The 27,138-nt window shown below is 38.8% G+C and overlaps 1 protein-coding gene across 1 annotated transcript in view; it reads left to right on the forward strand.

Moving 5' to 3' along the window:
- LOC132395018 (receptor activity-modifying protein 3-like) overlaps positions 1–22,871 on the forward strand; it is a 77,349-nt gene extending 54,478 nt beyond the window's left edge. Inside the window, exon 4 of the mRNA XM_059971345.1 lies at positions 20,602–22,871. Coding sequence (XP_059827328.1) covers positions 20,602–20,857 — 256 coding nt within the window. The 3' untranslated portion in view covers positions 20,858–22,871. The remainder of the gene's footprint in view (positions 1–20,601) is intronic.
- The last annotated feature ends 4,267 nt before the right edge of the window (positions 22,872–27,138 follow it).

Raw genomic sequence — 27,138 nt, forward strand, 5'->3', positions numbered from 1 at the left:
CATTTTCCTGCCCTGTCAATCACCTGCATCCCTCGTAGTCAAAAAATGTCTATCACTGTGTTAAAGATAGAGCACCCAAAATCTCATCAAGTGGCTGCAGTGGATTTCAGGACTCGGGTCATAGTCAATTTTCTGAAAATAAAGAAATAAGAGTTTTTAAAAAATCTGTGAAGATGTTTTGATGAGGGACAGCTACTTTTCAGAAAACATGCAACTGACAGACACAATTGACAGACTTCCACTGAAATTTGTATGCTCTTTGAATCACTAGATGCCTGAATTGAGGCTTTGGTGGTACGAGCACCAATTTGATGCAGCAAATCAAGGGAACCCTTAAGCAGATTAGTGAATTGTAGGGACATGTGTGCATGTGCCTGTGGATTTTAATATCCACTGAACCCTTACTTCAGTGTACCATTCAGTTCTGTACCAACATAATATTTTCCCTTTCACACCACACTTGTGGCTATTTTGAATGAACGAACATTGTGATACATTATGGACATCTTGTGATTTAGATAGATAAAAGCATAACCACGAACTTATTACACAAAAGCCATAAAGCAAATCAATTTCTTGAAATTTATCTATGTTCAAGTTTTAAAATACTGTATTGGTTAATAATTTGTCATTAATTCCTGTCTATGTTTTTAACTATTATTTATTCAAATGTAAGATTTAGTCTGCAAAGAAAAGTGATGGAGGTCGTTTGAGCGTACAATTAGAAGCGAAAGAAACACTTATCTCCTCAAACCTGCTTTGTCAATAATTTCACAGCTGTTCTGTTTGTAAGCTGTCCTGCATTCCCGTCCACCCATGGTTAACTGTTATCCACTTGCTTTTCAACCTCTCATCATAAGACCATCCACACATTGTAGTTATTAGTCGAGTAAGCCTTCTGTAAGATGCTTTCAGAATATTAACAAACTTCCTTAAATAAGAGACTAAAAATGCACACATCACTCCAGATGTGGTCAAGCTTTTGCCCCATGCAATTGAAGCTCAGTCACCCTATTTTTGTTTTCAATTCCCTAAGCAATAGATGATAGCATTCTATTAGCTTTCCTAGTCATTTGCAGAACCTGCGTCCATCTATTGAGAATCTTACTGTCAGAACACACAGAACTTTCTGCATCTCAGCACACTGCAAACATTTAGAATTTTGAAATGCTCCTTTTATATTTTTCAAACATAATAGACAAATTTACATTTCCCATATTATACTCCATTGGCCAGATATTTGCCAATTTATTCAAACTATATCCTCTAGCAATGACTGATGATTATAATACAATGGTATGGGCTGGATTCAAACACATGCTCAGAGATTAATGCATGAGGCTGATGTTATTGTACACAGCAAAACATTCACCCAACTGTACACTTACACATTCCCAGTGTACCTCAATTTAGGAATTAGTAAAATTCTTACTCCTATATAGTTGTTATAGTACCCATTAGGTAGAGGGACAAACATTTTGAGCACAGCTGCAGCTGTTTATAATTCTTTTGTTTCCATGCCTGTTATTAAATTTGTACATTTCCAGTGATATGGAAAAAAATTACTAAGCAGATCATATGCCAGAATATAGTTCTGTATGATGAAGGAAAGTGATTACATTTTTTTATATTAAATGATAAGGTTGTGATCATAATGTATTTTATCTTTTTGTACTGAAATCTTGCAGAATGTTCAAAATCATGCAATCTTCTTAGCCTTATACTATTTTACATGGAGAAATAGAACATTTTAAATTCTGAACATTGTGATATGCCATAAGACCATAGACATAGGAGCAAAATTAGACCATTTGGCCCATTGAATCTGCTCTGTGATTCCTCATGGCTGATTTATTATCCCTTTCAACCCCATTTTCTTGCCTTCTCCCTGTAACCTTTGACAGCCTTAGTAATCAACCTCCGCTTTAAATATACCCAACCACTTAGCCTCTACAGCTATCGGTGACAATGAATTCTACAGATTCATGACCATCTAACTAAAGAAATTCTTCTCATCTTTATACTGAAGGGACAGACATCTATTCTGATGCAGTGCCCTTTAGTCCTAGACAACCCCTCCCCCACCATAGGAAACATCCTCTCCATGTCCACTCTATATAGGCCTTTTAATAGTTATTAGTCTCAATGAGATTTCCCCACATTCTTCGTAGTGCCAGTGAGTACAGGCCCAGAACCATCATAGTACTCCGAGTGCGATCTGACCAATGCTTTATACAGCTTCACCATTACATCCTTGCTTTTATATTTAGTCCTCTTGAAATGAACACTAACATTCCATTTGCCTTCCTTACCACAGACTCAACCTGGACTCCCATGTCCCTTTGCACCTCTGGTTTTTGAAAGGTCTCCCCATTTGGAAAATAGTCTACACCATTATTCCTTCGACCTAAGTGCATGAACAGACACTTCCCCATGCTATATTCCATCTTCCACTTTTTTCCTATTCTAATCTGGTTTAAGTCTCCCTGTTTTCTCATCATTGCCTGCCCTTCCACTTCATATCATCTGCAAACATGGGCACAATGCCATCAATTCAGTAATCCAAATCATTGGCATACAATGTGAAAGAAGTGGTCCCAATACTGACCCTGCAGAACACCATGATCCACTGGCCGCCAACCAAAAAAGACTACTCTTTGCCTCCTGACAGTGTGCCAACCTTAAATCCATGCTAATAACCATTCCTGTAATACCACAGGCTCCTTTCCTGTTTAGCAGCTTCATGTGCACCATCTTGTTACAGGCCTTCTGAAAATCCAAGTAAACAACATCCATTGACTCTCCTTTGCCCAGTCTGCCTGTTATTTCCTCAAAGAATTCCAACAGACTTGTCAGGTAAGTTTCTCCTGAAGGAAACCATGGTGACTTCAGCCTATTTTATCATGTGCCTCCAAGTTAGTCGAAACATCATCTTTAATATTGGACGCCGACATCTTCCCAACCACTGAAGTCAGGCTAACTGGCCTATAATTTCCTGTATTTTGCCTCCCTCCCTTCTTCGAGAGTTGAGAAGGGATTTGCAATTTTCCAATCATCTGGAACCATTCCAAAATCTAGTGATGCTTGAAAGACCACTACTAATATCACAATCTCTTCAGCTGCCTCTTTCAGAATCCATCTGGTGCCAGTGACATATCCAACGTCAGACCTTTCGGCTTCCCAAGCACCACCTCTAGTAATAGTGTTACGTATCCCGTAACTGGATAACTTACCAGCAAAGATAGAGAGGTCTGTTGTCACTATTTTCAAACGTTTTATTCGTAAAGGGACACAAAAGTAGGGTTAATACATACATTCAGATAGTGCACATTGTCAACACTCAATCTAAAGCGCGGGTATAGTAATACTCATCATTAAGAAGTGAGCTCTGCTGATGTCTAGGGGTTAATAGATTGTCCGTTGGAAATATAAAAGTCACTCAGAAGGCTGCTGGCCTCAGCCCTTTGAAAATCGCTGGGTTTCACGTGGGGCGACCGAGAGAGAGAGATTGGGGGGAGAAGAGAAAGAACTTGCCGAGTCTCGATGAATCTTCCGTGAAATCGGGGGAGCACTGGTTTCCTCTCCCCGATGTTAGTTAAAGCGGTTTCCTGTGATTCTAGCCACAAATTCCAATCCCGGAATCTAACGCACGTGGCTTCCTTCAGAATGGCTTCCCGCTGCTGCAGGAACACTCTCGTGTCTTCTTGGTGCGTCTAAGGGGCTGTCCCCCTGAGACTCTCCTTTAAACTTCCTCACGGGGTCGCAGGTGTCAATCAGGTTGGGATGATGCAATCTCTCTCTCTCAACCAGCCCACCTTGCCCGAGGGCTTTTCACGTGGTCTCCATGAGACAATAGTCACTGTTGTCTTTATTCTGTATCGCTGGTGGTACCTGCAATTTGTCACGTCTCTCTCTCTCTCTCTCTCCGACTGTGTCTACTGACCCCCCCACCTTTCGACGGGTGCTCTTGCGATTCTCACAAAGGAGGGGGCTGGGATCATAACAATAGTAACTATACCACTTCTGTCCCCTGAGTCTCTTGAATTTCACTGTCTTCCACAGTGAAGGCTGATGCAAAATACATTACTTACTCAGTCGCCTGTCATTTCTTTGTCTCCTATTGCTACCTCTCCAGCATCATTTTTTTTTCATTTCATTTTTCAATCCTTTTTATTGATTTTCAAATAAAGAATATACAAATCGAAAGAGGAGTTTAGCAAGTAGATAATATAAAAGACATATAAACAGCAATATTAAAGATAAAAAGCATATAATATCAAACTCAAATAGGTAATATATTATGCTGTTATATTTACAATGGTCAGAGAGAAATTATACCTCCTCATAGCAATCGTAAAAAAAAAATTGGAAATTTTATTGATAAAGAAAGAAAAAACCCCACTAACTAAACTAAAACAAAAAAGAGAGAAAGAAAAAAATGAAAGAAAAAGAAAGATTGGGCAGTCCAATTGAGGATAAAATTAGAAAAAACAGAGAGAGAGAGAGAGAGAGAAACACATCCTTCCAGTCATCTCCAAACCTTCATGGACAAGGATTTTCTCCAAAGAGAATAAAGAAAAATAAATAAATAAAAATAAATTAAATCAGGTGAAAATATTGAATAGAGGGTCGCCAGACTTGTTCAAAATCAAAAGATGTATCAAATGTCTGGCTTCTAATTTTCTCCAATCTTAAACATGACATGATGGAGGAGAGCCAGTAGAAAACAGCGGGCGAGTTAGGTTCTTTCCAGTGTAGCAAAATAGCTCTCCAAGCCAGTAAGGTTGAAAAAGCGATCACATGTTGGGCAGAGGCAGACACTTTGCTTGCTTCCTCTGAGAAAATCCCAAAAATTACTGTAAGTGGATTAGGTTGAACATCCATATCTATAACTTTAGATAATATTCCAAACACATCGCTCCAAAAATTATTTAAACTTACACATGACCAAAACATATGGGTTAGAGTAGCCACTTCTGCATTACATCTGTCACAAATATGGCATATATTTGGAAAAATATGTGCCAATTTATTTTAGGACATATGGGCCCTATGTACTATCTTAAACTGAATTAAAATATGGTGTGCGCAGATAGATGAATTTTTAACTAAATAATAAATTTTACTCCATTGGTTATCTGAGAGTGAATGTTGAAGTTCTACTTCCCAGGTGTGTTGAACCCTATCATTAGGCAATGTGCGAGCATTCATTAACTGTTTATAAATGATAGCTATTAATCATTTTTGAAAAGGTTTAAACTGAAAACAACATAAGCCAAATTTGAAGAGCAGATCAAGGGGTAATTTGGTAAAAAATCACGTAAGAAATTCCTAACCTGTAAATACCTGAAAAAATGTGTATTGGAGATATCATATTTATCCATTAACTGTGAAAAAGACATTAAACAATCTTGTTAAAATGAATCTAAAAAAACTTTTATTCCCTTAATTTTTCATGTTAGAAAAGCCTTATCCAAAGTTGATGGTTTAAAAAAGAAATTAGAATAAATATTACTAGAAAGTAAAAAAATCATTTAATTCAAAAAAATCTATGAAATTGAAACCTAATTTTTAAAGTATGTTTAACAATAAGGTTAAGAGCTTGTCTACCTATTCTGCAGAACGAAAAGGGACGAGGAGCTCCTAATAAAGAAGCTAACGGAAACCCCATTACTGAATTTTCCTCCAGCTGTAACCTTGAAGGGCGATCTTGATCGTCTATATCATAAATCAAAAAGTAATATAGCAAATATTAATTGCCCAATAATAAAATCTAAAGTTTGGTAAAGCCAGTCCTCCATCTTTTTTTGATTTTTACAATAAAAGTTTATTCACTCTTGAGCTTTTATTATTCCAAACATAAGACAAAATCAGAGAGTCTATTTTATCAAAAAATGCTTTCGGAACAAAAGAGGGAACTGCTTGAAATATATATAAAATTTCGGTAGAATAACCATTTTTATAGCATTTATTCGACCTATCAATGACATCGACATAGGTGACCATTTGGAAAGCGCCTGTTGAGTATATTCAACTAAAGGGAGAAACTATACCTATATAGGTCTTTAAAATTTTTTGTAATTTTGATACCAAGGTAAGTAAAATGGTTTTTGGCAATATTAAAAGGTATTTGATCATAATAATCAAAATAATTATTAATAGGAAATAATTCACTTTTATGTAAATTAAGTTTATATCCAGAAAAAGTACCAAATTCCATAAATATAGATAACATAGAAGGAATAGATTTCTTAGGACTTGAAATGTAAACTAATAAATCATCCGTGTATAATGAAACTTTATGTAATATATCCCCTCTCGTAATACCCAGCACAGAATTAGAATCCCTAAGAGCAATAGCAAGTGGTTCTAAAGCCAACAAATAATAAAGGGCTAAGGAGACAGCCCTGACAGGTATATAATCTAAAGTAAGGAGACTTTTGGTTATTAGTGAGAACCACAGCTACCGGGGAATGATAAATCAATTTAATCCAGGAGATAAATCCTGGACCAAAATTGAACCTCTTCAAAACCTGAAATAGATAAGGCCACTCCACCCTATCAAAGGCTTTCTCTGCATCTAAAGATACAATACATTCAGATTCTTTGGTTGAGGGGAAATAAATGATATTTAATAATCTTCAAATATTAAAATGTGAGTACCTATTTTTAATAAATCCTGTTTGACAGTTTGAGATAACATTAGGCAAGATACTCTCAAGCCTATTTGCTTGAATCTTAGAGAGGATTTTAAAATCTACATTCAGTAAAGAAATAGGTCTATAGGATACACATTCCAGTGGGTCTTTCCCTTTTTTTGGAATCAATGAAATTAGTGCTTCATAAAAAGTTTTAGGAAGGTTCCCAGAAGATGTTATAATCAGTGAACGTTTGATGAAGATGTGGTATAAATGTTTCCTGAAAGGTCTTATAAAATTCTACCGTATAACCATCAGGTCCCGGAGCTTTACCTATTTGCATAAAGGATATAGCCTTGGCTATCGCCTCTTGTTTAATAGGTGCATCTAACATATCAGCATCTTGAATCGAAATTTGAGGTAAGTTCAACCTTTGCAAAAATCTATTCATAGTGATAATACTATCAGAGAATTCAGATTTATAAAGATTAGAATAAAAGTCCATAAATATCTTATTAATTTCATAAGGATCTAAAGTTTCTGTTCTATCTGGTTGACGAATTTTTAAAATCTGTCTACTGACCATCTCAGCCTTTAACTGACCCGCTATAAGTTTAGCAGATTTTTCCCCATGTGTATAAAATAAACTTTTAGATTTAGAATTTTGCTGTTCAATGGGAAAGGTCAGAAGTAAAATTGAAATTCGACCCTTTCTTTATATAGGTCTTCAGCAGGTTTAACTGAATATGCTTTATCTATCTGTTTAATTTTATTAATAGGCACTGACAATTCTGCTTTAGCTTTCTTTCTCATGGCTGCTGAATATAAGATTATCTGTCCCCTAAGAAAAGATTTCAAGGTGTCCCATATAACCAGATTTGACATTCCTTGAGTTGTATTAAATTCAAAAAATATAGAAATTTGCTCCTTAATAAAATTAACAAAAGCTGGATCCCGTAACAAAACGGGGTTCAATCTCCACTGTGAGATTTTAAAAAATCTATCCAGGAGCTTAAGGGTTAACTTTAAAGATGCGTGATCTGAAAGCGCAATGATGTCATACGCACATTCAACAGAGTTTAACAGACGTGTATCTAAAAAAAAGTAATCAATTCGGGAATATTTGTGATGGACGTGTGAAAAAAAGGAGAAATCTTTATCACTGGGGTTTTTATATCTCCAAATATCGACAAGGCCATATTCTAATAAAAAAGAGTTAATACAAGCTGCCGCTTTATTAGGAAGCGATGGATTGGTTGATGACCTGTCAATTGCCGTATTTAAGCAACAGTTAAAGTCACCACCCATGATCAGCTTATATTCATTGAGATTCGGTAACTCTGAAAAAAGTTTCTTAAAAAAATCAAAATTATCTACATTAGGTGCGTATACACACACCAGAGCTACCTTTTGCTCGCATAATAAACCAGTAACAATTAAATATCTTCCAATCAAATCAGTAGTAGTATTAAGGTGTACAAAAGGGGTTTTGGGACTAAGAAATATAGAAACGCCTCTTGTTTTACTATCCGACAGTGAGTGAAAAAGAGGCCCTTTACAAAAGCGAAAAAATCTATCCCCATCCTGTTTTCGTATATGATTTTCTAGCGCAAAAATAATATCAGCATTAGGTGTTTTTAATTTCTTAAAAATCTTTTTGCGCTTAATGGGATGATTGACACAATTCCAGTTCCAAGATACTATATTAATTTGATTAACATCCATGTTTAAAATTGAGTTTAATATTATATAAAAGAAATGTTACGCAAGTACAGATTAAACCAAAAGGCGCGGGTACAACCAGAAGGAGTGACGCATTTATGAAAGAGAAATCCATCAAAAGAACTGCCCAATCAAGAAAAAAACCTACTCTTATAGACCCCTCCCCCTTCCCCCTGCCCAGTAGATAGAAAGGAAGGAACCAATAGGCTGGTCCCATGCTAACTAATCACCTTTGACCCTGTTCTCCATCTTGCAGCTCCACATATAAAAAAAAGCAAAAATCCCACGGAAAATAACCATAATAAAAGGCACAAACAGAATTCAACTACTATAGTGTTGTGTCTAACATTAATAAAAACATAATCAACAACGGCCATCTTAGCTAAAGTAGCTTAAACACATATTCAAAAGAAGGAATAAATCCAAGCAAATAATGTTACAAAGAATATTCTTTCTCTCGAAAAATAATAATAAATGAATATATGTATATAACAGACCTAAAACTATAAGTATTGAAGCAAATAAAAAAAAATAAAAAAGCTTAATACACAACAGGTCCTACATGGACCACTAAAGTACAATACTATAAAGGTTCCCTACTAAACAGTTATATATGTATTAATTATTAATAAGGTAAAAAAAAATTAAATCGACCAATTCCCATACCAGAGAGTGAGTGAAAAGGTATAACATGTACTTAACTCAAAAGCTCCATAAACAACTCATACAGCAGATACTTCAAAATTGGCTATTGAATAATTGATGTAACTTTTACTATTTTATTCAGTAGGCATAACTTTAAAGTTTTTAATATACACCCATCCCTTGTGAGAAGAGTAGATTCTCAATAGTTGAGATTTTTCAGGAAAAATTATCAGCTTTGCTGGAAAGCGAAGGGAGGGATTTAAATCTAGTTTATACATTTCACTCATAACTTCTCGATATTTCTTTCGGCAAAGATTTCAGGGGGATAATCTTCAACTATACGAGTGTGTGTTGAACTAAAGAGTAATTTCCCTTTCTTTCTGGCTTCTCGAAGAATAGCTTCTTTAGTCACGTAATAATGCAAAGAAAGTACAACTGCTCGAGGACGTAATTCAGCTGAACGGCGAGAGAATGGAATTCTGTCGATTAAGGGGCTAGTTTCGAGGGTCTCATTGAAAAGTGAATACAGCATATCTGAAAAGAATTTTAACAGGTTGCCAGCTTCAGTATTTTCAGGCAGTCCCAGAATACGCAGATTCCTCCGACACCCTCTACTATCTAAATCAACCATTCTTTTCTTCATTTTAGATAGTTCCGAGGTAATTTCATTGATTTTCTTTTCCACTGAAGATATCTTCATTCCTTGATCCTTAATAGTTTGCTTGAATAAATCATGCTCGCTCTCAATGCGGGTTGTAGTCTGCTGAAGTGTTTGAAGTTGAGAATCCAAGTTTTTCAGCGAGTTTTGAATCGTAGAAATAGCTTTTTCGAGCTTCCAGTTTGAACCGGCCAGCTTATCAATTTTAATATTAAGCGATCCGAATGTCTTGTATTGAAGAAAATATTCCCTCTAGTGTAACAGGTTCCTCCATTTTCTTGGTTTGTTCTGTTTGCTTCATTTTGGGGAAAGTCTTGCCGCTTCTTAATTCAATACCAGAACGACTTTTTTCAGCCATTGTAATTAGGTCATAAATTCCTTCAGTAGAAATAATAAATCCTTCAGTAGAAGTAGTAAGTCATTAGAACTAAAAGGGATCTGTTGGTGGGATATAAAATATATTAAAAGAGAGAGAGCCGCTAGAAATGCAACCTACTCCATATGCTGCAAAGATGGAGAATCCCAGCATCATTTTCCAGCATCCAATATCCACTTGGCTCTATTTTACTCTTTATATATTTGATAAAACTTTTGATAACCTCTTGTATATTATTGGCTATCTTATCTTCATATTTCATCTTTCTTCCTTTATTGCCTTCTTAGTTGCCTTCTGTTAGTTTTTTTTAAAAACTTCCCAATCCTTTAGCTTCCCACTATTTTTTGCTAATTGTATGTCCTCTCCTTTTGTTTTACTGTAATTATATGATTAAATAGTCTACATGGAAATGTTCCTATAGGTATGTTATTATTGAAAATATAATTTTCAATAATAGAGAAATGTCTGTATTAAACTAATTTCTTATGGAACTGAAGAGAACTGTTTGCAAACATAAACCATTCAACTGTGAAGGAGTGGGGTTGAGTGGGAAAATAAATCAGCCATGATGTAATGGCAGAGCATGCTCAACGGGCCAAATGGTCTAATCTGCTCCTATGATGGTAATTTAACTAAAACTGCTGGAGGAATTCAGGGGAGTCGAGCCTTTTAGTGGAGAGATGGATTGTTGATCTGATCAGCAATTCCTCTAAGCCCCACAAATGCTGCGCTACCCTCTGAGATTGTCCAGCAGTTTGTTTGTGCTCCCAATTCTTGCATATGCAACCTCTTATTGTCTTCCTAAAAAGATACCTTCATTTCCACCCTGTGGTGTTGCAAGAAGCTTTAATATCACTGGTATATGCCGTGAAATTTGTTGTTTTGTGGCAACAGTACATTGCACACATAATACTAACTATAAATTACAGTAAGTATATATAAAAAACTAAATAAGTAGTGCAAAGCTAAAGGAAAAAACATGCTGAAGTTGTGTTCATGGTTCATTGACCATTGGTAGATTTGATGGCGGTGGGGATGAAGCTGTTTCTCAAACACTGAGTGTGTTTTCAGGATCCTGTACCTGCTCCATGATGGCAATAATCAGAGGAGGGCATGTCCTGTGTGATGGGGATTCTTAATAAAGGATGGTGCTTCTTGAGGCATCACCTTTTGAAGGTGTCCTGGATACTGGTGAGACTAGTGCTCTTGGTGAAGCTGGCTGAGTTTACAACTTACTGCAGCCTTTTCTGATTCTGTGCAGTGGCCCCTCCATACTAGGTGGTGATGCAACCAATTACAAAGTTCTCCACGGTACATCTTTAGAATTTTGCTGGAGTCTTTGGTGATATACCAAGCCTTTTCAAACTCCTATGGAATATAGCTGCTGTGGTGCCTTCTTTGTAACTGCTTCACTATATTGGGCCCAGGATAGATCTTTAGAGATGCTGACACTTAGGAACTTGAAACTGCTCACCCTTTCCACTTCTGATCCCTTGATGATGACTAGTGTGTGTTCCCTTGAGTTCCCCTTCCTGAAGTCCACAATCACTTCCATGGTCTTATTGATGTTGTGTCCGAGATTGTTGCTGTAACACAACTTGACCAGCGGATCTATTTTGTTCCTGTGTGACTCCTCATCACCATCTGAAATTCTGCCAACAATAGCTGTGTCATTGGCAAATTTAACGAAGGTGTTTGAGCCTCACTGAAGTAAAATGAAGTAGACTCACATTCCTGGTCCCTGTGTTGTTCTTTTGGTTAGTTTTTGGAGATACAAAAGATAACAGTAGGTTTTAAAACAAGCCCGAGATGACTACTTACCTGTTGAAGTGCAGCATATTTTTCTTCTTTGCAAAGGGAAAGAGATGGTTGAGTTTTTTCTTAAAAGCAGAAAACAGACAACATTTATTGGTTCATAAACAGTGAGTACTAGGTGATAATAATAAATAATAAAAAACAGAAATGGCTGGCTACATTGGAAAGACAAACACACTTGATTGCACAACAGCTAACTGGGTGATATATGCTGAACAAACTGAGCATAATTTTGAAGCAAATGAAATAGCCAGTGCAGAAGGTGTGCTAATTTTGCTGAGTGCAGTAGGTAGAAAAATAAACAGTTTTCTTAGAAGTTTATCTACTCCAATCAAACAAGCCGAAACAAGCTTCATAATATTATGAAGGTAATGCAGGAGCATTTGGAACTGAAACCATTGTTGATTGCAGAACACTTAGGTTTCATAAATGGAATTAGAAGGAAGGTGAATCTATTTCAGCTTACACAGCTGACTGAGGAAATTGTCCAAGCATTGTCAGTTCAGTGATAGACTTAATGATGCGCTGAGAGATTCGTTAGTTTGTGGAATCTTACAGGAGTGCATTCATAAATGGCTCCTAACTGAAGCACAACTCACATTTAAAAGAACAGTAGAGATCACAGGATCAATGAAAACAGCAGCCAGTCTCAGTTGAGTTTCAGTCAGGAATGAAAGTGAGCATAAACAAATCTGCAATATCTAAACAGAAACTGCCTGGCCAGTCAAATGGTTTTACCCTTGTGGCAGAGGTGCACATAGACAAGACCAATGCAGATTTAAAGGCAAAACTTGCAGAAAATGCAACAAGGAGGACACATACAAAGGACATGTGAGGCAGACAAAAATAAATGGACTGAAGAGGGTAGAGAAAAAGATGAAAAGTCAAATTGCAGTTTCAAAAAGAGCATTAGTCTGCATGCTGTTGATGAAAAATTGATAATGATGAGAGTGGCACAGGACTGAGTAGCCTTGAGATTTACAATGTGAAAACTAACAATAGACAAGAAGTATGGCTTACACCAGAAGTGAACAGCTAATTAATTAAAATGGGATTGGACACTGGCTCAGCTGTTTCAGTTTTTCCAAAAAAAATGAGTTTGAATGGCACTTCAAAGATACTGAACTGAAGCCTGCAGATTTCCAACTAAGAATTGAGACTGAGTCAGTTGAAAGTGAATTAAGAAAGGTATGAGATAATTCTGCAGCAGTGTTCATCAATGGCATTAGAGAATGCAAACATATCAAGGGTAAAATAGTGCTAAATGATAATGCAACATCCAGGTTTAAAAAAAGCCCATCTGTTTCCTTATAGATCAGTGACAAAGTAGCCAGTGAGTTAAATTGCATGGAAGCTGAAGAAATTCTTTCCCAGGTTGAGTGGAGCCCTTGGGTAGCACCACTGTTCCCAGTAGCTACTGTTATGAATGTACCACAACTCTGAGGGGCCGAAGGGTGTGAGGTAGCCTCCTCCTTTGTGAGAATCGCAAGATCACTATTGATTTGGGTCAGGAAGCCCAGGAAATGAGAGAGAGACGTGCAGGATGTCACGTTTCTTCCCCCCCCCCCCCCATAGTGATGTAAAGCTACGGGACATGGCCATTGTCTCCGGAAGACCAAGTTGTGTATTGAGTACTGTACTATTCATTGAAGCCCCTCAGGGGATGGCCAGAGTGGGCTGGTTGAGGGATTGCATCATCCTAACCTGATTGACATCTGAGATCCCATGAGGAAGTATAAAAGAGGGACTGGGGAACAACCCCTTCAGATGCACCAGAAGAAACGCTAGTGATCCCGTAATAGCGGGAAGCCATTTGAAGGAAGCCACATGCGTTCGGTTCCCTTGCCTGGGGGCTGGTGGCTGGTACCACGGAAAACAACTTGGAACTAACAACGGGGAACCAACTCCCCCGACTCAGCGGATTGGCCTCATAAGGACCCAGGCAAGTTTCAAACCGTCTCTCTTAAACCCAGAGAGCTGCAGCTTGAAAGGACAGTGACTTACATCTTTCCATCGGACAATACAATATCCCCTAGACAAGCGATAGAGCTATTGCTTATTGATGATTATTATTATACCTGCGTTTTTAGATTGAGTATTGACGACGTATATTATCTGAATGTCTGTATTAATCTTATCTTTGTGCCCCTTTATAAATAAAGACTATTAAAAATAGTACCATCAGACTTCAACGGACCTCTCTATCTTTGCCGGTAAGTGATCCAGTTACGGGAATTTTGTAACACTACGAAGAATGTGTCTACCAAGATCTGTAGTGATTTTAATTTTATCATCAACCCAGTACTGAAAGTTGATGAATGCCCTCTGCCCAGGATAGAAGAAATCTTTGCAAACCTTTCTGGAGGAAAACATTTCAGCTAAGTGGACTTAACTGAGTCTTACCTACAAATGGCTGTGTAAGAAGAGTCCAAGCTGTTTCTCACCATAAACACTCAGAAAAGGCTTTATCACTATAATAGGCTTATTTTTGGAGTAGCATCTGCGTCTGCTCTGGCAAAAAAAATGGACCAGGTGCTGCGAGGCTGCCCAGGCACTCAGTGTTACCTGGATGACATCATTGTTACCAGTGAGGATGATAAAGCACATCTCCAAAATCTCAAGATAGTCTAAAAGATACTAGAGGATCATGGGCTCAGAGCATGATGCAGCAAGTGTGAATTCTTTAAACCAAGCATCACTTATGGTGGTCACACCACTGACACACAGAAAGTACACAAGTGTGCCGAGAAAATTCAAACAGTGATGGATTCTCATTTGCTGAAGGATGTGTCATAGCTGTGGTCCATTTTAGGATTTGTCAGTTACCATAACAGGTTACTGGCTAGACAGGCTACTGTGCTTCATCCTTTGAACTCATTGCTACAGATCGGGAAGAAATGGCTATGAGCAAAACAGTGTGAGGTGGCTTTCAAAACGGTAAAGGAAGTGGTAATTTCAGACATTGTACTCACACATTTTTATTTACATTGTTTAGTGAAGCTTGTCGGTGACGCCTCGCCGTATGGTATAGGTGCAGTCGTTTCACATGTTATGAGTGTTGGAAGTGAACTCCCGACAGCCTTTGCATCACATTCCCTTAGTGCTGCAAAGAAAATTATGCACAGATTGACAGAGAAACCCTGAGTCTGGTTTGGGGTATAAAATGTGTGGGAGAGTGTTTACCCTCTTTACTGATCATCGGATGCGAGTGTCCATTTTCAGTCTACAGACGGGTGTTCCACTAACAGCAGCAGCACAAATCCAGAGATGGGCTCTGTTTCTTGGAGGACACAATTACAATATTGAATCCAAGAGGATGACTAATCATGGAAAGGCAGACGGATTGTCCTGTTTACCTTTGGAAAAGGAAATAACTGAAAAATTTACATAAGAGGACACTCCTCTTGATATATTCTCCCTAATGCAAATTGAAAGTCTCTCTATTACGGCAGAGATGATCCAAAGTGAAACTAGAAATGACCCCACACTGTCTCAGCCTACGTGGCCACCCAGAATGGCTGGACTGTGCAGCAGAAATCCCAGTTCCCTCATTTTTACCAATACTGTGATGAACTTGCCCTTGATTGGTGTTGAGAGTTGTACGATCCAAGCTGTGAGCTAAAGTGTTGGAGAAGCTACATGATGGTCACCTAGGCATGGGCAAAATGAAACTGATGGCTGGAAGTTTTGTCTGGTGGCCTGGGATGGATCAGCAGATCGAGCAACTTGCCATACACTGTTCTGCATGCCAGCATATCCAGAAAATGCTAATAACAGTGCCTCCCCATACCTGGGAATGGTCTACATTGCCATGGCAGAGGATACACGTGGATTTTACTGGACCATTCATGGGCACAAATGTCTTGGTAGTAGTGGATGCAGCTACGAAGTGGCCAGAAGTGTTCCCAATAGCCTCCGCTACAGCCTCACACATTGTTGATGTGTTGAGAAACCTCTTCTCGAGGAAGGGTGTTCCAGAAACATTCTTCACAACACGGTTTGTTGTGAAACATTTTCAGTCATTCCCAAAAATGAATGGAATAAGACATATTGTATCTGCACTGTACCACCGAGCTACAAATGGCTCGGTGGAAAGGATTGTTCAGAGCCTAGATAATGTATTGTGAGCAATGTCAGCAGAGCACACTACACTAACTCTGAGTCAGAAGCTCACCAGTTTCCTCCTATATCGTAATGCAGCACACTCTACAACCAACAATTAATCAACTCTGTTTTCCTGGGTCGTCCCTTGCACTCACCTTTGGATCTCCACAAACCACTCTCAGAAGGAGTATGCAGGACAGAAAGCTGAGACAAATTGAAGGCTCCTCAAACACGGACGTTTAATGTTTCACTTCTGTACAAGATGTCCTGGCAAGGGACTAATGAGCTGATTAAAAATGGGCACTTGGTAAGATTAAAGGCTGAACTGGATCACTTTTCTGATGTCATCTGGAGGTGCGACATCGATCAATTGAGGAGAGCAGAGCCAATTGTTAGAGAAGAAAGGTGGTTAGTGCTGCCAGAACCACCTCCTGTATTCCCAGTCAACTCCTACAACCACTGCAGAGGAGGACCCAGATTCTGAAATTGTTTCACAGCCAAAAGTCTCACCTGCCAAGCAGAGTGACTCCCTCCTTGTCAGGAAAGACATTTTTGATGTATATGATGACTAGAGAGCAATAGGTTACATATTCGATTTGAAATGCAGATTGAGTTGCAGTTTATAGATAAGCAGGAAGGATTGTTGTGTATGGAATACTTCAGAAATATTGGAATAATATTGTAAATATGTTGTTGATTAAGCATTTCTTGTTTTTCCTAATCCATTACGGGGTTATATGTAAAAGTATGTGAATGGTATACGTCATTACGCCACCATGACATATTTGAACACCTCACTAAAGTAAAATGACATAGACACATTATTCCTGACTCCTGTGTTTTTCATTCAGTTAGTTTCTGGAGTTACAAAATGTAACAACTGTTGTCTCCCAATGAGGAAGTCAAGGATCTATTTGCAGAGAGAGGTATAGAGGCTGAGGCTTGGAGCCTGTTGATTAGAACTGAGGGTATCATTGTGTTTGACACTGAGCTGTAGTCAATAAAGAGCAGTCTGACATGGGTATTGCTATTGTCCAAGAAATCCAAAGTTGAGTGAAGAGCCAGCGAGATTGCATGCGCTATAGACCTATTGTGGCAATTGGCAATTTGCAGCGGGTCCAGGTCCTTGCCTAAGCAGTAGTTAATTCTAGCCATGACCAACTTCTCAATGCACTTCATCTCAGTCGATGTGCGTACTGTTGAGTGAGCTGCCTTGATGCAATATTCGTTGAGGCTGCTCACCCTGCTCTTCTTGGGCACTGGTATGATTGTTGCCCTTTTGAAGCAGGTGGGAAACTCCAATTACAGCAGTGAGGTTGGATATGTCTTTCAGCACCCCTGTCACAGGATTTCAGAATCCCACAGATACACTGTCAGGGCTTGACGTCTTGCAAGTGTTCACCCTCTTGAAAGGTGTTCTGACATCGGCCTCAGAGAGAGATCTGCAGGAATTTGCAGAGGTGTACTTTTATTCTTCCTTTTAAAGTGTGTTTAAAGTGCGTTGAGCTCATCTGGGAATGAAGCGTCATAGTCATTCATGATGCTAGATTTCGCTTTGTAGCAAGTAATGGCCTGAAAACCCTGCCAGAGCTGACCTGCATCCTATTTTGTCTCTAACTTCAATCAGAGACGGGTTTTTCTCCTGGAACAGTAGGGTCGTACCTGGACTTCTTTTATAGTTCTGGATCAGTGGTCTTGCATGCCACAGATCTAGCCCTAAACAGATTATGAATCACTTGGTTCATTCAAGACTTTTATTTTGGGGATGTCCATTATGTTCTCGAAGGCATACACTCATTCACACAGGTCTTGATGAAGTCAGTGACAACTGTGGCATATTCATTCAAACTTGAAGATGAATCCCTGAAAATTGTCCCTAGTGCATCTGGCAGAAAAAGTATCCAACTATGATTCTGGCACTTTTCTGCTATTTTAGACATCCCAGAAGTTTTTGTAGGGTGTTAGTGGTGCAGCAAGATTTTGTTTTAATAATACTTATTTATAGAATGTGCTGCACAATAGAAGTTTAGTCCAGAATAGAATCCTCAATAATGCAGGAAGCAATGAGGAAACATTAGTCAGTAGAGGTGTAGAATCATTTGCCTGGATAGCCATATGAATAAAACCTGCAAATTTGTGAATGAGGAAAGACTTGTATCTCTACATCCTTTTTGATGATTAAATTGGTTTAGAAGTGTTACGTGGCAATGTAGTGAAAACATACAAATGTGAATAAAAAAGAGTTGGCCATCCAGTCTCTTAATCCTGCTCCCTTATTTAATAAGAACAGAGCTGTTCTGGTTGTGACCTGTACTTCAGATTTCTACATCCTCCTGTAACCTTTCACAGTAACCTGCGTTTCCATCTACCTTTGCCTGAAAAAATATTCAAGCACTCTCCTAACTCAATAGGGAGGCTACAGGCACCTTCAGTCGAACGACCAGTAACTGCATTCCACCATTGACTTTTTCGCCTTCCCTTCCTTCTAGCAACTGAAATCAAATGTGGGAAAATATGGAATTGTCCATTTTGACAGGAAATATAAAAAGAGAAACATAGTTTATAAATGGTGAGACATGGTAGAGCCCTGGGAGGCAAAGGGTTCTGGTTTATTTTGTACTGGTTGACCTCAGGTTACAGCAGGATTCTGTTCCGGTGAACCATTCGTAATCAGAGCAGTTCAAAAGTCAGAAATGCGACTGACTGCAGGCCTGGTTCTCATGTGGCAGAAGGTTTCTGCAGCATAAGAACCGGAAATTCCTTCCAGCCCATCTGCCAATACTAGTACGTAACTCAGGTGTATGTAAGCTTCGAGAGTCTGTATGCGACTGACAAAAGACTAATAAGGCACGTTCAGTGAGTAAGCGGGAAAGCTAACTTTAGAATACTGTTATTTATTGCTAAGGCAAATTAAATGCAAAATTAGATACTGAAACCACAAAAATGCTGATAACACTTCATGGCCCAGAGAATATCAGTGGAAGTAGAAACAGTTAATGTTCCAGGCCTATCTTTTCCTCAGAACTGCATTATTCAAGTCCATGATTCAGTCTGATAAGTTAAATTTTCCTTCTCTAGTCAAATGCTGCCTGAACTGCTGAATGTTTTCAGCATTCCCAGTGGTTAATTTAGACTTCCCGGATCTGTAGTTTGTTTATTTATAAAAAAAATGGGGTCATGTGACATTTATGTTAGCTGCAATATTAAAAACGAATACTGATGATTACAGCTGGGGCAGCTTCTCACGCAGTTCTTGAGAAAAAAGGAGTTAGCAAATGAAGTTATGTCAACCTGGAAATGGAATTCAAATTAGTTTATTATTGACACATTACAGTTAGACAGTAAGGTGCAAGATCGTAACAAGGTGGATTGTGATGTCAAGTGTCAATCTTATTGTACTAGAGAACCACTCAGTAGTCTTTAACAACGGGGTAGAGTGGTCATTGAGCCTGCTGATATATGCTCTCAGGATTTTGTACCTTTGGCCCAATGGAGGAGGGGAGAAGAGAGAATGTCTAGAGTGGGAAGGGCCTTTGATTTTATCGTCGATTCTGAGGCAGTGAGGTGTCTATTGAGAGAAGGCTAGGTTTTGCGATATGGAGTCCACAACTGTCTGTACCTTCTCGTTGTCATGGGCAGAGTAGTTGCCATGCAAAGCCATTATGCATCCCGACAGGATGTTTACTATGGTCCATGGAAAAACTTGGTAAAGATCAACAGGAATCTGCCAGATTTCTTGTGTGCAAAAAAAGGAAATCATGTCAGGTTTACATGTATGAATCACTGTTGAAGTTCTAGAATAGTGCAATGTGTCCAGGAACATTATTACAGGCAATTCCCTGGGAGAAGGGCTCCATTCCTATCAAATGGTCCATGTTAGAACATAGAATAGTACAGCACATTACAGGCCCTTCGGCCCACAATGTTGTGCCGACCCTTAAACCCTGCCATATAACCCCCCCCACCTTAAATTCCTCTTAAATGTTGTGGTTTTCTATAACATGAAGCAACAACATCTGCACTTATCAAGAAAGATGAACTGAAGAAAAATTCTCTTTTTTTTCACATAACTTCTGTAAGAATGAATATTACTTGTGTCTCAAATTCTTGGCTAATGATTTGTGAGTTCCATAGGAGCAATTTTCTGTTCTCAATGGTTGTAATGTGGGGCTTGCTTGTATAATTCAATTTTCAGTTGTGTAACACTGAATAAATAATGTTATGCAATCTCATTTCTTGTTCCCAGTAAAGTGAGATTAGGCAATGCCATGTTTTGGTTTTGAAAATTGATAGATTTTAAAAAGATAAAATGCATAGGGTAAAAATAAATTCTCAAGTTTTGAGAATTTGTTAGGGTCAAAGGCAATTCAAGAAATGTTGCTTCAAAGGTAGAATAGAATTTTCATCTTTATTGCATTTATGTGAGTGAAATATACAGTTTATCATTCCCATCATAAAACTCACTTAAATTCCATTCTGTAATCCACAGGGCTATAGAGTATAATAGCTATAATTAATACTCATTCAATGTCATAGCAGTTTAGCTTCGATTAAGATAGAGTAAAGCTTAAAAAAAACTAACTTGTTCAACATGTTACTTTTCAATCCATGTATGTTAATTAACTCTGTGTTTCCTTTTTCAGCTATTACAGTACCTTCTCATTCTGCATGGAGATTTCAGCAGAAAGTGTTTATTGCTTCTGGCCGAATCCTCAACTGGAAACCTATGTAATTAACATTCACAAATTATTCTTTTCAAACTGTACTTCAGAAATCTTAATTTTTCAGGACCCTCCTGACAACATCCTCTGTATCCTCATCGCAGTTCCTATCTGTCTAACTATTGTAATGATAGCTGTGGTGGTGTGGTGCAGCAAGAGGAGTGATATACTGGTGTAGATTTAAGGAAGAATATTGCACTGCAGTATGAAGCTGTTGTTTTATGTTAATGTGATCTAAGTCAATTCCACTGACAACGTGTTGATCAATAATCATCATCTTTAGTTGTAAGAGGACAAGGGCCAGTGATAATCACAGAACTGTAAAGTGAATGGACTGCAACAAATATATTTTAAAACATGAACCCTATTGGGGATTCAGCTGTCTGATTTACTGAAAGAAAAAGGATTGAATGCCCCACCCTACTATGGACTCCTGTGTACATACTTCAAGCATAGTACACAATCAGTGACTCAGTGGCCGAGCTCATTACATTATCCAGTCGTCGTCATGAATGACAATTGTAATTATCTCAGATCTTCTGTACAATGAACTATGAACAAGTCAGGAGGGATCTTTTTTGTGATAATCTAATGAAGAAGATACAAGCACTTGTTGAAGGAACCTTTCTCAGTCCACTATCGGATAAATTCTTGGAGTTGTCGGGTGTGGAGCAGCCACCAGGAAGGATGTTGAGAAGAATGAAAGGAAATGCGCTGACTGTAATTTCATCAGTAGTGGTACGGGAACGAACAAGACCTCTGCATTTCTTAAACTCTTTATTATGACTTAAAAGTAAATACACTGCTCATCTCTGTCCAGTGTATTTTGCATGGAAGAAACATGATCATGGACAAAATGTGATGCCATTAAGTACTCTATGTTAAACAGATAATTCAAACTGAATAATTGTTACTGTAAAACGAGCAACTGGCAGAATACAGTAGTTTCAGCCCAGTTTGACTTTGCTGTGATACAAGTAGATGTGAAGATTGCTGTGTGATGTCCTACTTTCTGTCTAAAATGTCATACACCAATTTTTATATATTTTAAACTGATGACCTTGTCAGACAATGGCAGGAAATTAGTGTGTTCCACTTAAAGCTAAAATGTGCCTTTTTTGGCAGGTCCCCGGACATAAATCCATACAACTTCAAAACAAATGTGTTAACATGCTTAGAGAATACCATAGCAATTTTTAAGGCATTTAAGTAAATTGCCCAGAAAACTGTGGTTAAATTATGTTAGTTATTAAAGTCATTGGCTGGCAGCAGAAATATGTTGAAACTGTGGACTATATTATAGAAACAATGACTATATTATAGAAACAAAATAACTCAATAACAAAAAGCTGAACCTCAAGGAGTTTAATGAATGCAATTTGTAACTTACTCAAATCTCCATTATAGTAAGTTACAAGGAGATAAGCCAGAAAGGACAATTGTAAAAAGAAATCTTTAACAGCCTCTGAGAAAAAGTTTCTCAGTATATTCAACTGTGGTTTTTGCTGTTGAATTCTTAGTTATATATAGGGACTGTATAGATTTACCTAATTTAAATGGCTCTAATTAGACAAAGCTGCCATTCTTGGGTACTTGCCTTCTAATGGAGGCCGCATATTGCTGTACAAACAGCCAGATTCTTTGTAAGGAGTCCGAGATTTCTCATAATACAAGCTGCAACTCTGCCATTTGGAAAATAGGACCTGCCATTGATTGAATATTACACAACAGCTGGGATGTAGGAATTCTTCCAACGAAAGAGTCCCTGATCTGGCTCTAAGCCGACTCTACCACATCAGTGTTCTTGTTTAGGACAACTGGAGGAACTACCATCCCATTGAGACTATTGAGAAAAATCAGGGAATTGTTAGAACCCCAGGTATCAAAGAGTTCACCAGATTCTCAATTTCCTGCTCAACTTCAGTTGCTACAATGAACGCTGTGGAATTTCACCAAAAGGCCAAGGTTTTTGGTGCTTCTAACTTTTGTGTAAAAGAAAATTGGATGTCCTATGGGTGAGAGAATTGGCTGCTACTTACAAAATTTAGAAGAGGTTTAATGTGTTTCCGTCCCAAATATTAAATTATTTGGGGGTGTAAAAGGTATCTGTAATTGTGGAAAATAAGATTTCAAGTTATTTGTGAGGACATATTCATGAAGTTTTATTTGAATTTCCCATCTGTGCTGACTTGGAGTAGGACACAGAGGTTTATTGAGAAGGAGGACCAGCGTCTCTTGTGCTCCATTCCAAAGAAGTCATTTGGCAAAAAGCATCCTTCTTCAAAAAAGATTAGATCAACAAAATATACCTAAGAATAATATATATTTTAGTATTCATTAAAATTTTATTTAAATATACTTCAGTCCATATTGGATTAGAAATCCTTAGATATTGAAAACACAATTAGCTTATTTTCTATTTTAAGAAACAACTATTTTAAATACACAATGACCATGGAGAATGGACTGACTAGCTTCTATGTCTAAAATCCAAGTTGCACAGAACAAAATGATGTGTTAAATTGGACTACCATTATAATTCAGTGCTACATTCTGATCTAAGCAATATAAAATATGTTAGTGTATTACTGCTAAAGATAGCTTTTCAAATTGACAACAGCATATTTACGACTGACTTAAGTTATAATAGTTGGAAAGTGACTGCTGTGTATCTTCCACGACTAAAATGATTTCTTCCCTATCCTTTATTAGCTGGGCTTTACTTCAGCCCCTTCATAAATCAAATCACCTGCTGATGGTATTCTTGCTGAGTATTTCTATTGTTCCTGATTGAGGGTGTTCAGTTTCTGTCCAAGTGAGATTAATGATGGGTGCTCACAGGAATTTGAATCCTCAACGTGAACAATGTTGTAACGTTACTATAAACTCTGGAGTGGTGATATAGTCCTCCATTGCTGGAATCTGGCCTCTCTTTCATTTATAAACAAGAATATGTAAGCATCACTTTACTGCAAAAATTCAAAAGATAGCAATGGGATATAATCTGCTTCAATCTTGACATGAAATATTTCATCTGGGGCAGAACTGACTTGATACTTCCAAGTGGAGGATGTGGGAGAGGGTGGATAATGCTGACTTTAGTCCTTCTTTGTAGCTGAGAATAAAAGAGATTTCAGGATAGTCTTTAACAGATTTACACAACATTGCTAAGTGGTGAGGTATTCAGTTCACTAAATGTATTTTCTAATATACTTTCATTTTCATGATTGTCTTTCCATCTTTTTGTCTAAACTAAACATACGATGCTTGGAAGAAACAAAAAAAAGTCAGGATTTTAGTACTGTTCACCTGTAGTTGACTGTTGGAAGCCATTTAGCCAATCTACTGGAAAAGGTTATACACTCACTCAGCTTATCTCAGTAATGATAAGTGGAGTGAGTGCTGACAGAAAGATGAACACACAAAATGCTAGAAGAACTCGAGTCAGGCAGCACTGACAGAGAGAAATGGACAGTTGACATTTTGGGTCGAGAACTTCCATTTACACCCTCTTGTGTCTCTGTTTTGCTCCTTGATTGCACAGTTTCTTGGGGTATATCTGCTTCAAAGAAATTTTACTCCTCTCTTCAATTGGGGCCTGTGAGACCCTCTGTCACTGCACCCCCCCCCCATGATTTCTGCTGCCCTCCTGCTCTTTGGCCTTGTGCTCATCAGGACGCACTACCACACCACAAGTCCTTCCTCAGTACTTCTCTCCACTGGTACCTTGTCCATTTTCAGGAATCTCAGAAATTGATGTTCCGTTCATTGCTTCTTCCTGCGTATCCCCCTCGGTATCCTATGTACTACCCTCATGGCTGGGAGTTGGTACCTTCTTCCCCTCTCTTTTTCCCTCCCACTGTTCCTGATCTCTTCATCCAAAACCTGCTGAGGACCTCTCTGCAACCTCACCCTCTTCTGGATCCATGCATTTAACCAGCCATTCTCCTTCCATGAGTACATGAAGGACTGCAAGCTTGCCTACCTTCAGGCTGCAACCCTTGACATTGTCACTGGGTTCTGTTGTTCTTCCTCCACCACATAACGTGCCACCACTCTCCTACCTCCCTGGTTCCTCACACAACCCCTAACTGCTCATCCTCGCATCACTCATCTTCCCACCCCCTCACCTCTCCTGATCCCAGTACCTTACTGCCGTCCTCTGTTCCCATGCTTGATCCCAGCCCTAAACCCTTCCATACCTTCACCTTTCCCTCTGATAGAAACATAGAAAACCTACAGCATGATACATTGCTGTGCCAAACATGTACTTGGTTTAGAAGTTACCTTGGGTTACCTATGGCCCTCTGTTTTTCTAAGCTCCATGTACCTATTCAGGAGTCTCTTGAAAGTCCCCATCGTATCTGCCTCCACCAGCGTTGCTGGCAGCCCATTTCATGCACTCACCACTCTCTGCGTAAAAAAACTTACCCTTGACATCTCTTCTGTACCTACTTCCAAGCACCTTAAAACTGTGCCCTCTCATGTTAGCCATTTTAGACCTGGGAGGAAGTTTCTGACTATCCACATGATCAGTGCCTCTCATCATCTTATACACCACCATCAGGTCACCTCTTATCATTCATTGCTCCAAGAAGAAAAGGCCAAGTTCAACTCAATCTATTCTCATAAGGCATGCTCCCCAGTTCAGGCAACATGCTTGCAGATCTCCTCTGCACCCTTTCTATAGTTTCCACATTCTTCCTGTAGTGAGGTGACCAGAACTGAGCACAGTACTCTAAGTGGAGTCTGATCAGAGTCCTGTACAGCTGTAACATTACCTCTCGGCTATTGAACTCAATCCTACAATTGATGAAGGCCAATGCAACATATGCCTTCTTAACTACACAATCAACCTGCAGAGCAGCTTTGAGTGTCCTATGGACAGGAACCCCAAGATCCCTTTGATCCTCCAGACTGCCAAGAGTCTTACCATTAATACTATATTCTGCCATCATATTTGACCTACTAAAATGAACCTCTTTACATTTATCTGGGTTAAACTCCACCTGCGACTTCTCAGCCCAGTTTTGCATCCTATCGATGTCCTGTTGTAACCTCTGACAGCCCTCCACACTATCCACAACACCCCCAACCTTTGTGTCATCAGTAGATTTACTAACCCATCCCTCCACTTCCTCATCCAGGTCATTTATAAAAATCACGAAGAGAAGGGGTCCCAGAACAGATCCCTGAGGCACATCACTGGTCACCGACTTCCATGCAGAATATGACCCGTCTACAACCATTCTTTGCCTTCTGTGGGCAAGCCAGTTCTGGATCCACAAAGCAAGGCCCCCTTGGATCCCATGCCTTGTGTTCTACCACAATGTGGAGCCCCTCTTCCATTGCCTTCATTTAATCAGCAAGGGTTTCCCACAATCCCACTTATGATCTCTTCTTACATCTTAAACTCTCCACCTGTAATGCTCCTCCTTCTGACCTTTTCTTCTCTATCAGCCTTTTCATTTCTAACTACCAATTGTCTTGAGTTCACTCTTCTCATTTACTCCAACCTCACCCCCTCCACAGCATCCAAGCTTATAATTCTCTAACCGGAAATGCCCGCTTCTCTTTCCAGCCTAGAATTCATAAACAAGACTGCCCCGCCACGGCTGTTGTTTCCATCTGCACTTGCCCCACTTAACTTATTTCCTCGTACATTAACTCCATGTTGACCCCAGTCGCTTGCACCTACATCTGGGATGCCTTGCGTAATTTCTTTGACTTCAATCATTTTTAATTCACTGGCTTCCACTGCCTCAATAACACCATGGATGTCCAGTCCCCATATACTCCTCTACCCCGTCAGGAAAGCCCTGGCACTCTCTTTTTCTTAGTATAACTCCCACGTAACCTGCTCCCCTCTACCAACACCCTCCTTTATTGGTATTATTATCATGTGCCAAGATACAGTGAAAAGTTTGACTTGCAAACTGTCCATACAGATCAAATCATTACACAGTGCACTGAAGTAGAACAAAGTTAAATAAGAATGCAGAACAAAGTGTAAAAGCTACAGAGAAAGTGCAGGGCAGGTAGACCCTAAGGTGCAATATCATAGCGAGTTAGACTGGGGTCAAGAGTCTATCTTATTGTATATGAGTTTGATAACAGTGGGGTAGAAATTGTCATTTAGTATGGACTTTCAGACTTTTGTATCTTCTGCCCAATGGGAGAGGGGAGAAAAGAGAATGTCCAGAGTGAGTGCAACAGTAAAAACTGCTAAGGGTCAATGGGGACATGACAAGTTATTTTAGCTGCCTGAGGAAGTAGAGGCCTTAGAAGGCAGAACTTGTGCTTACCCTTAAATATCAGTTCAGATGAAGGGTCTCAACCCAAAATGTAGATTGTCCCATTTTCCTCATTGTCCTAACTCACTGAATTGCATCAGATTTTATATGTTGCTCCAGATTCCAGCAACAATACGATAAGGTGCCTATAAACAAGAAATTGCTA

Source organism: Hypanus sabinus, chromosome 6 (assembly GCF_030144855.1).
Source record: "Hypanus sabinus isolate sHypSab1 chromosome 6, sHypSab1.hap1, whole genome shotgun sequence".
NCBI lineage: Eukaryota > Metazoa > Chordata > Chondrichthyes > Myliobatiformes > Dasyatidae > Hypanus > Hypanus sabinus.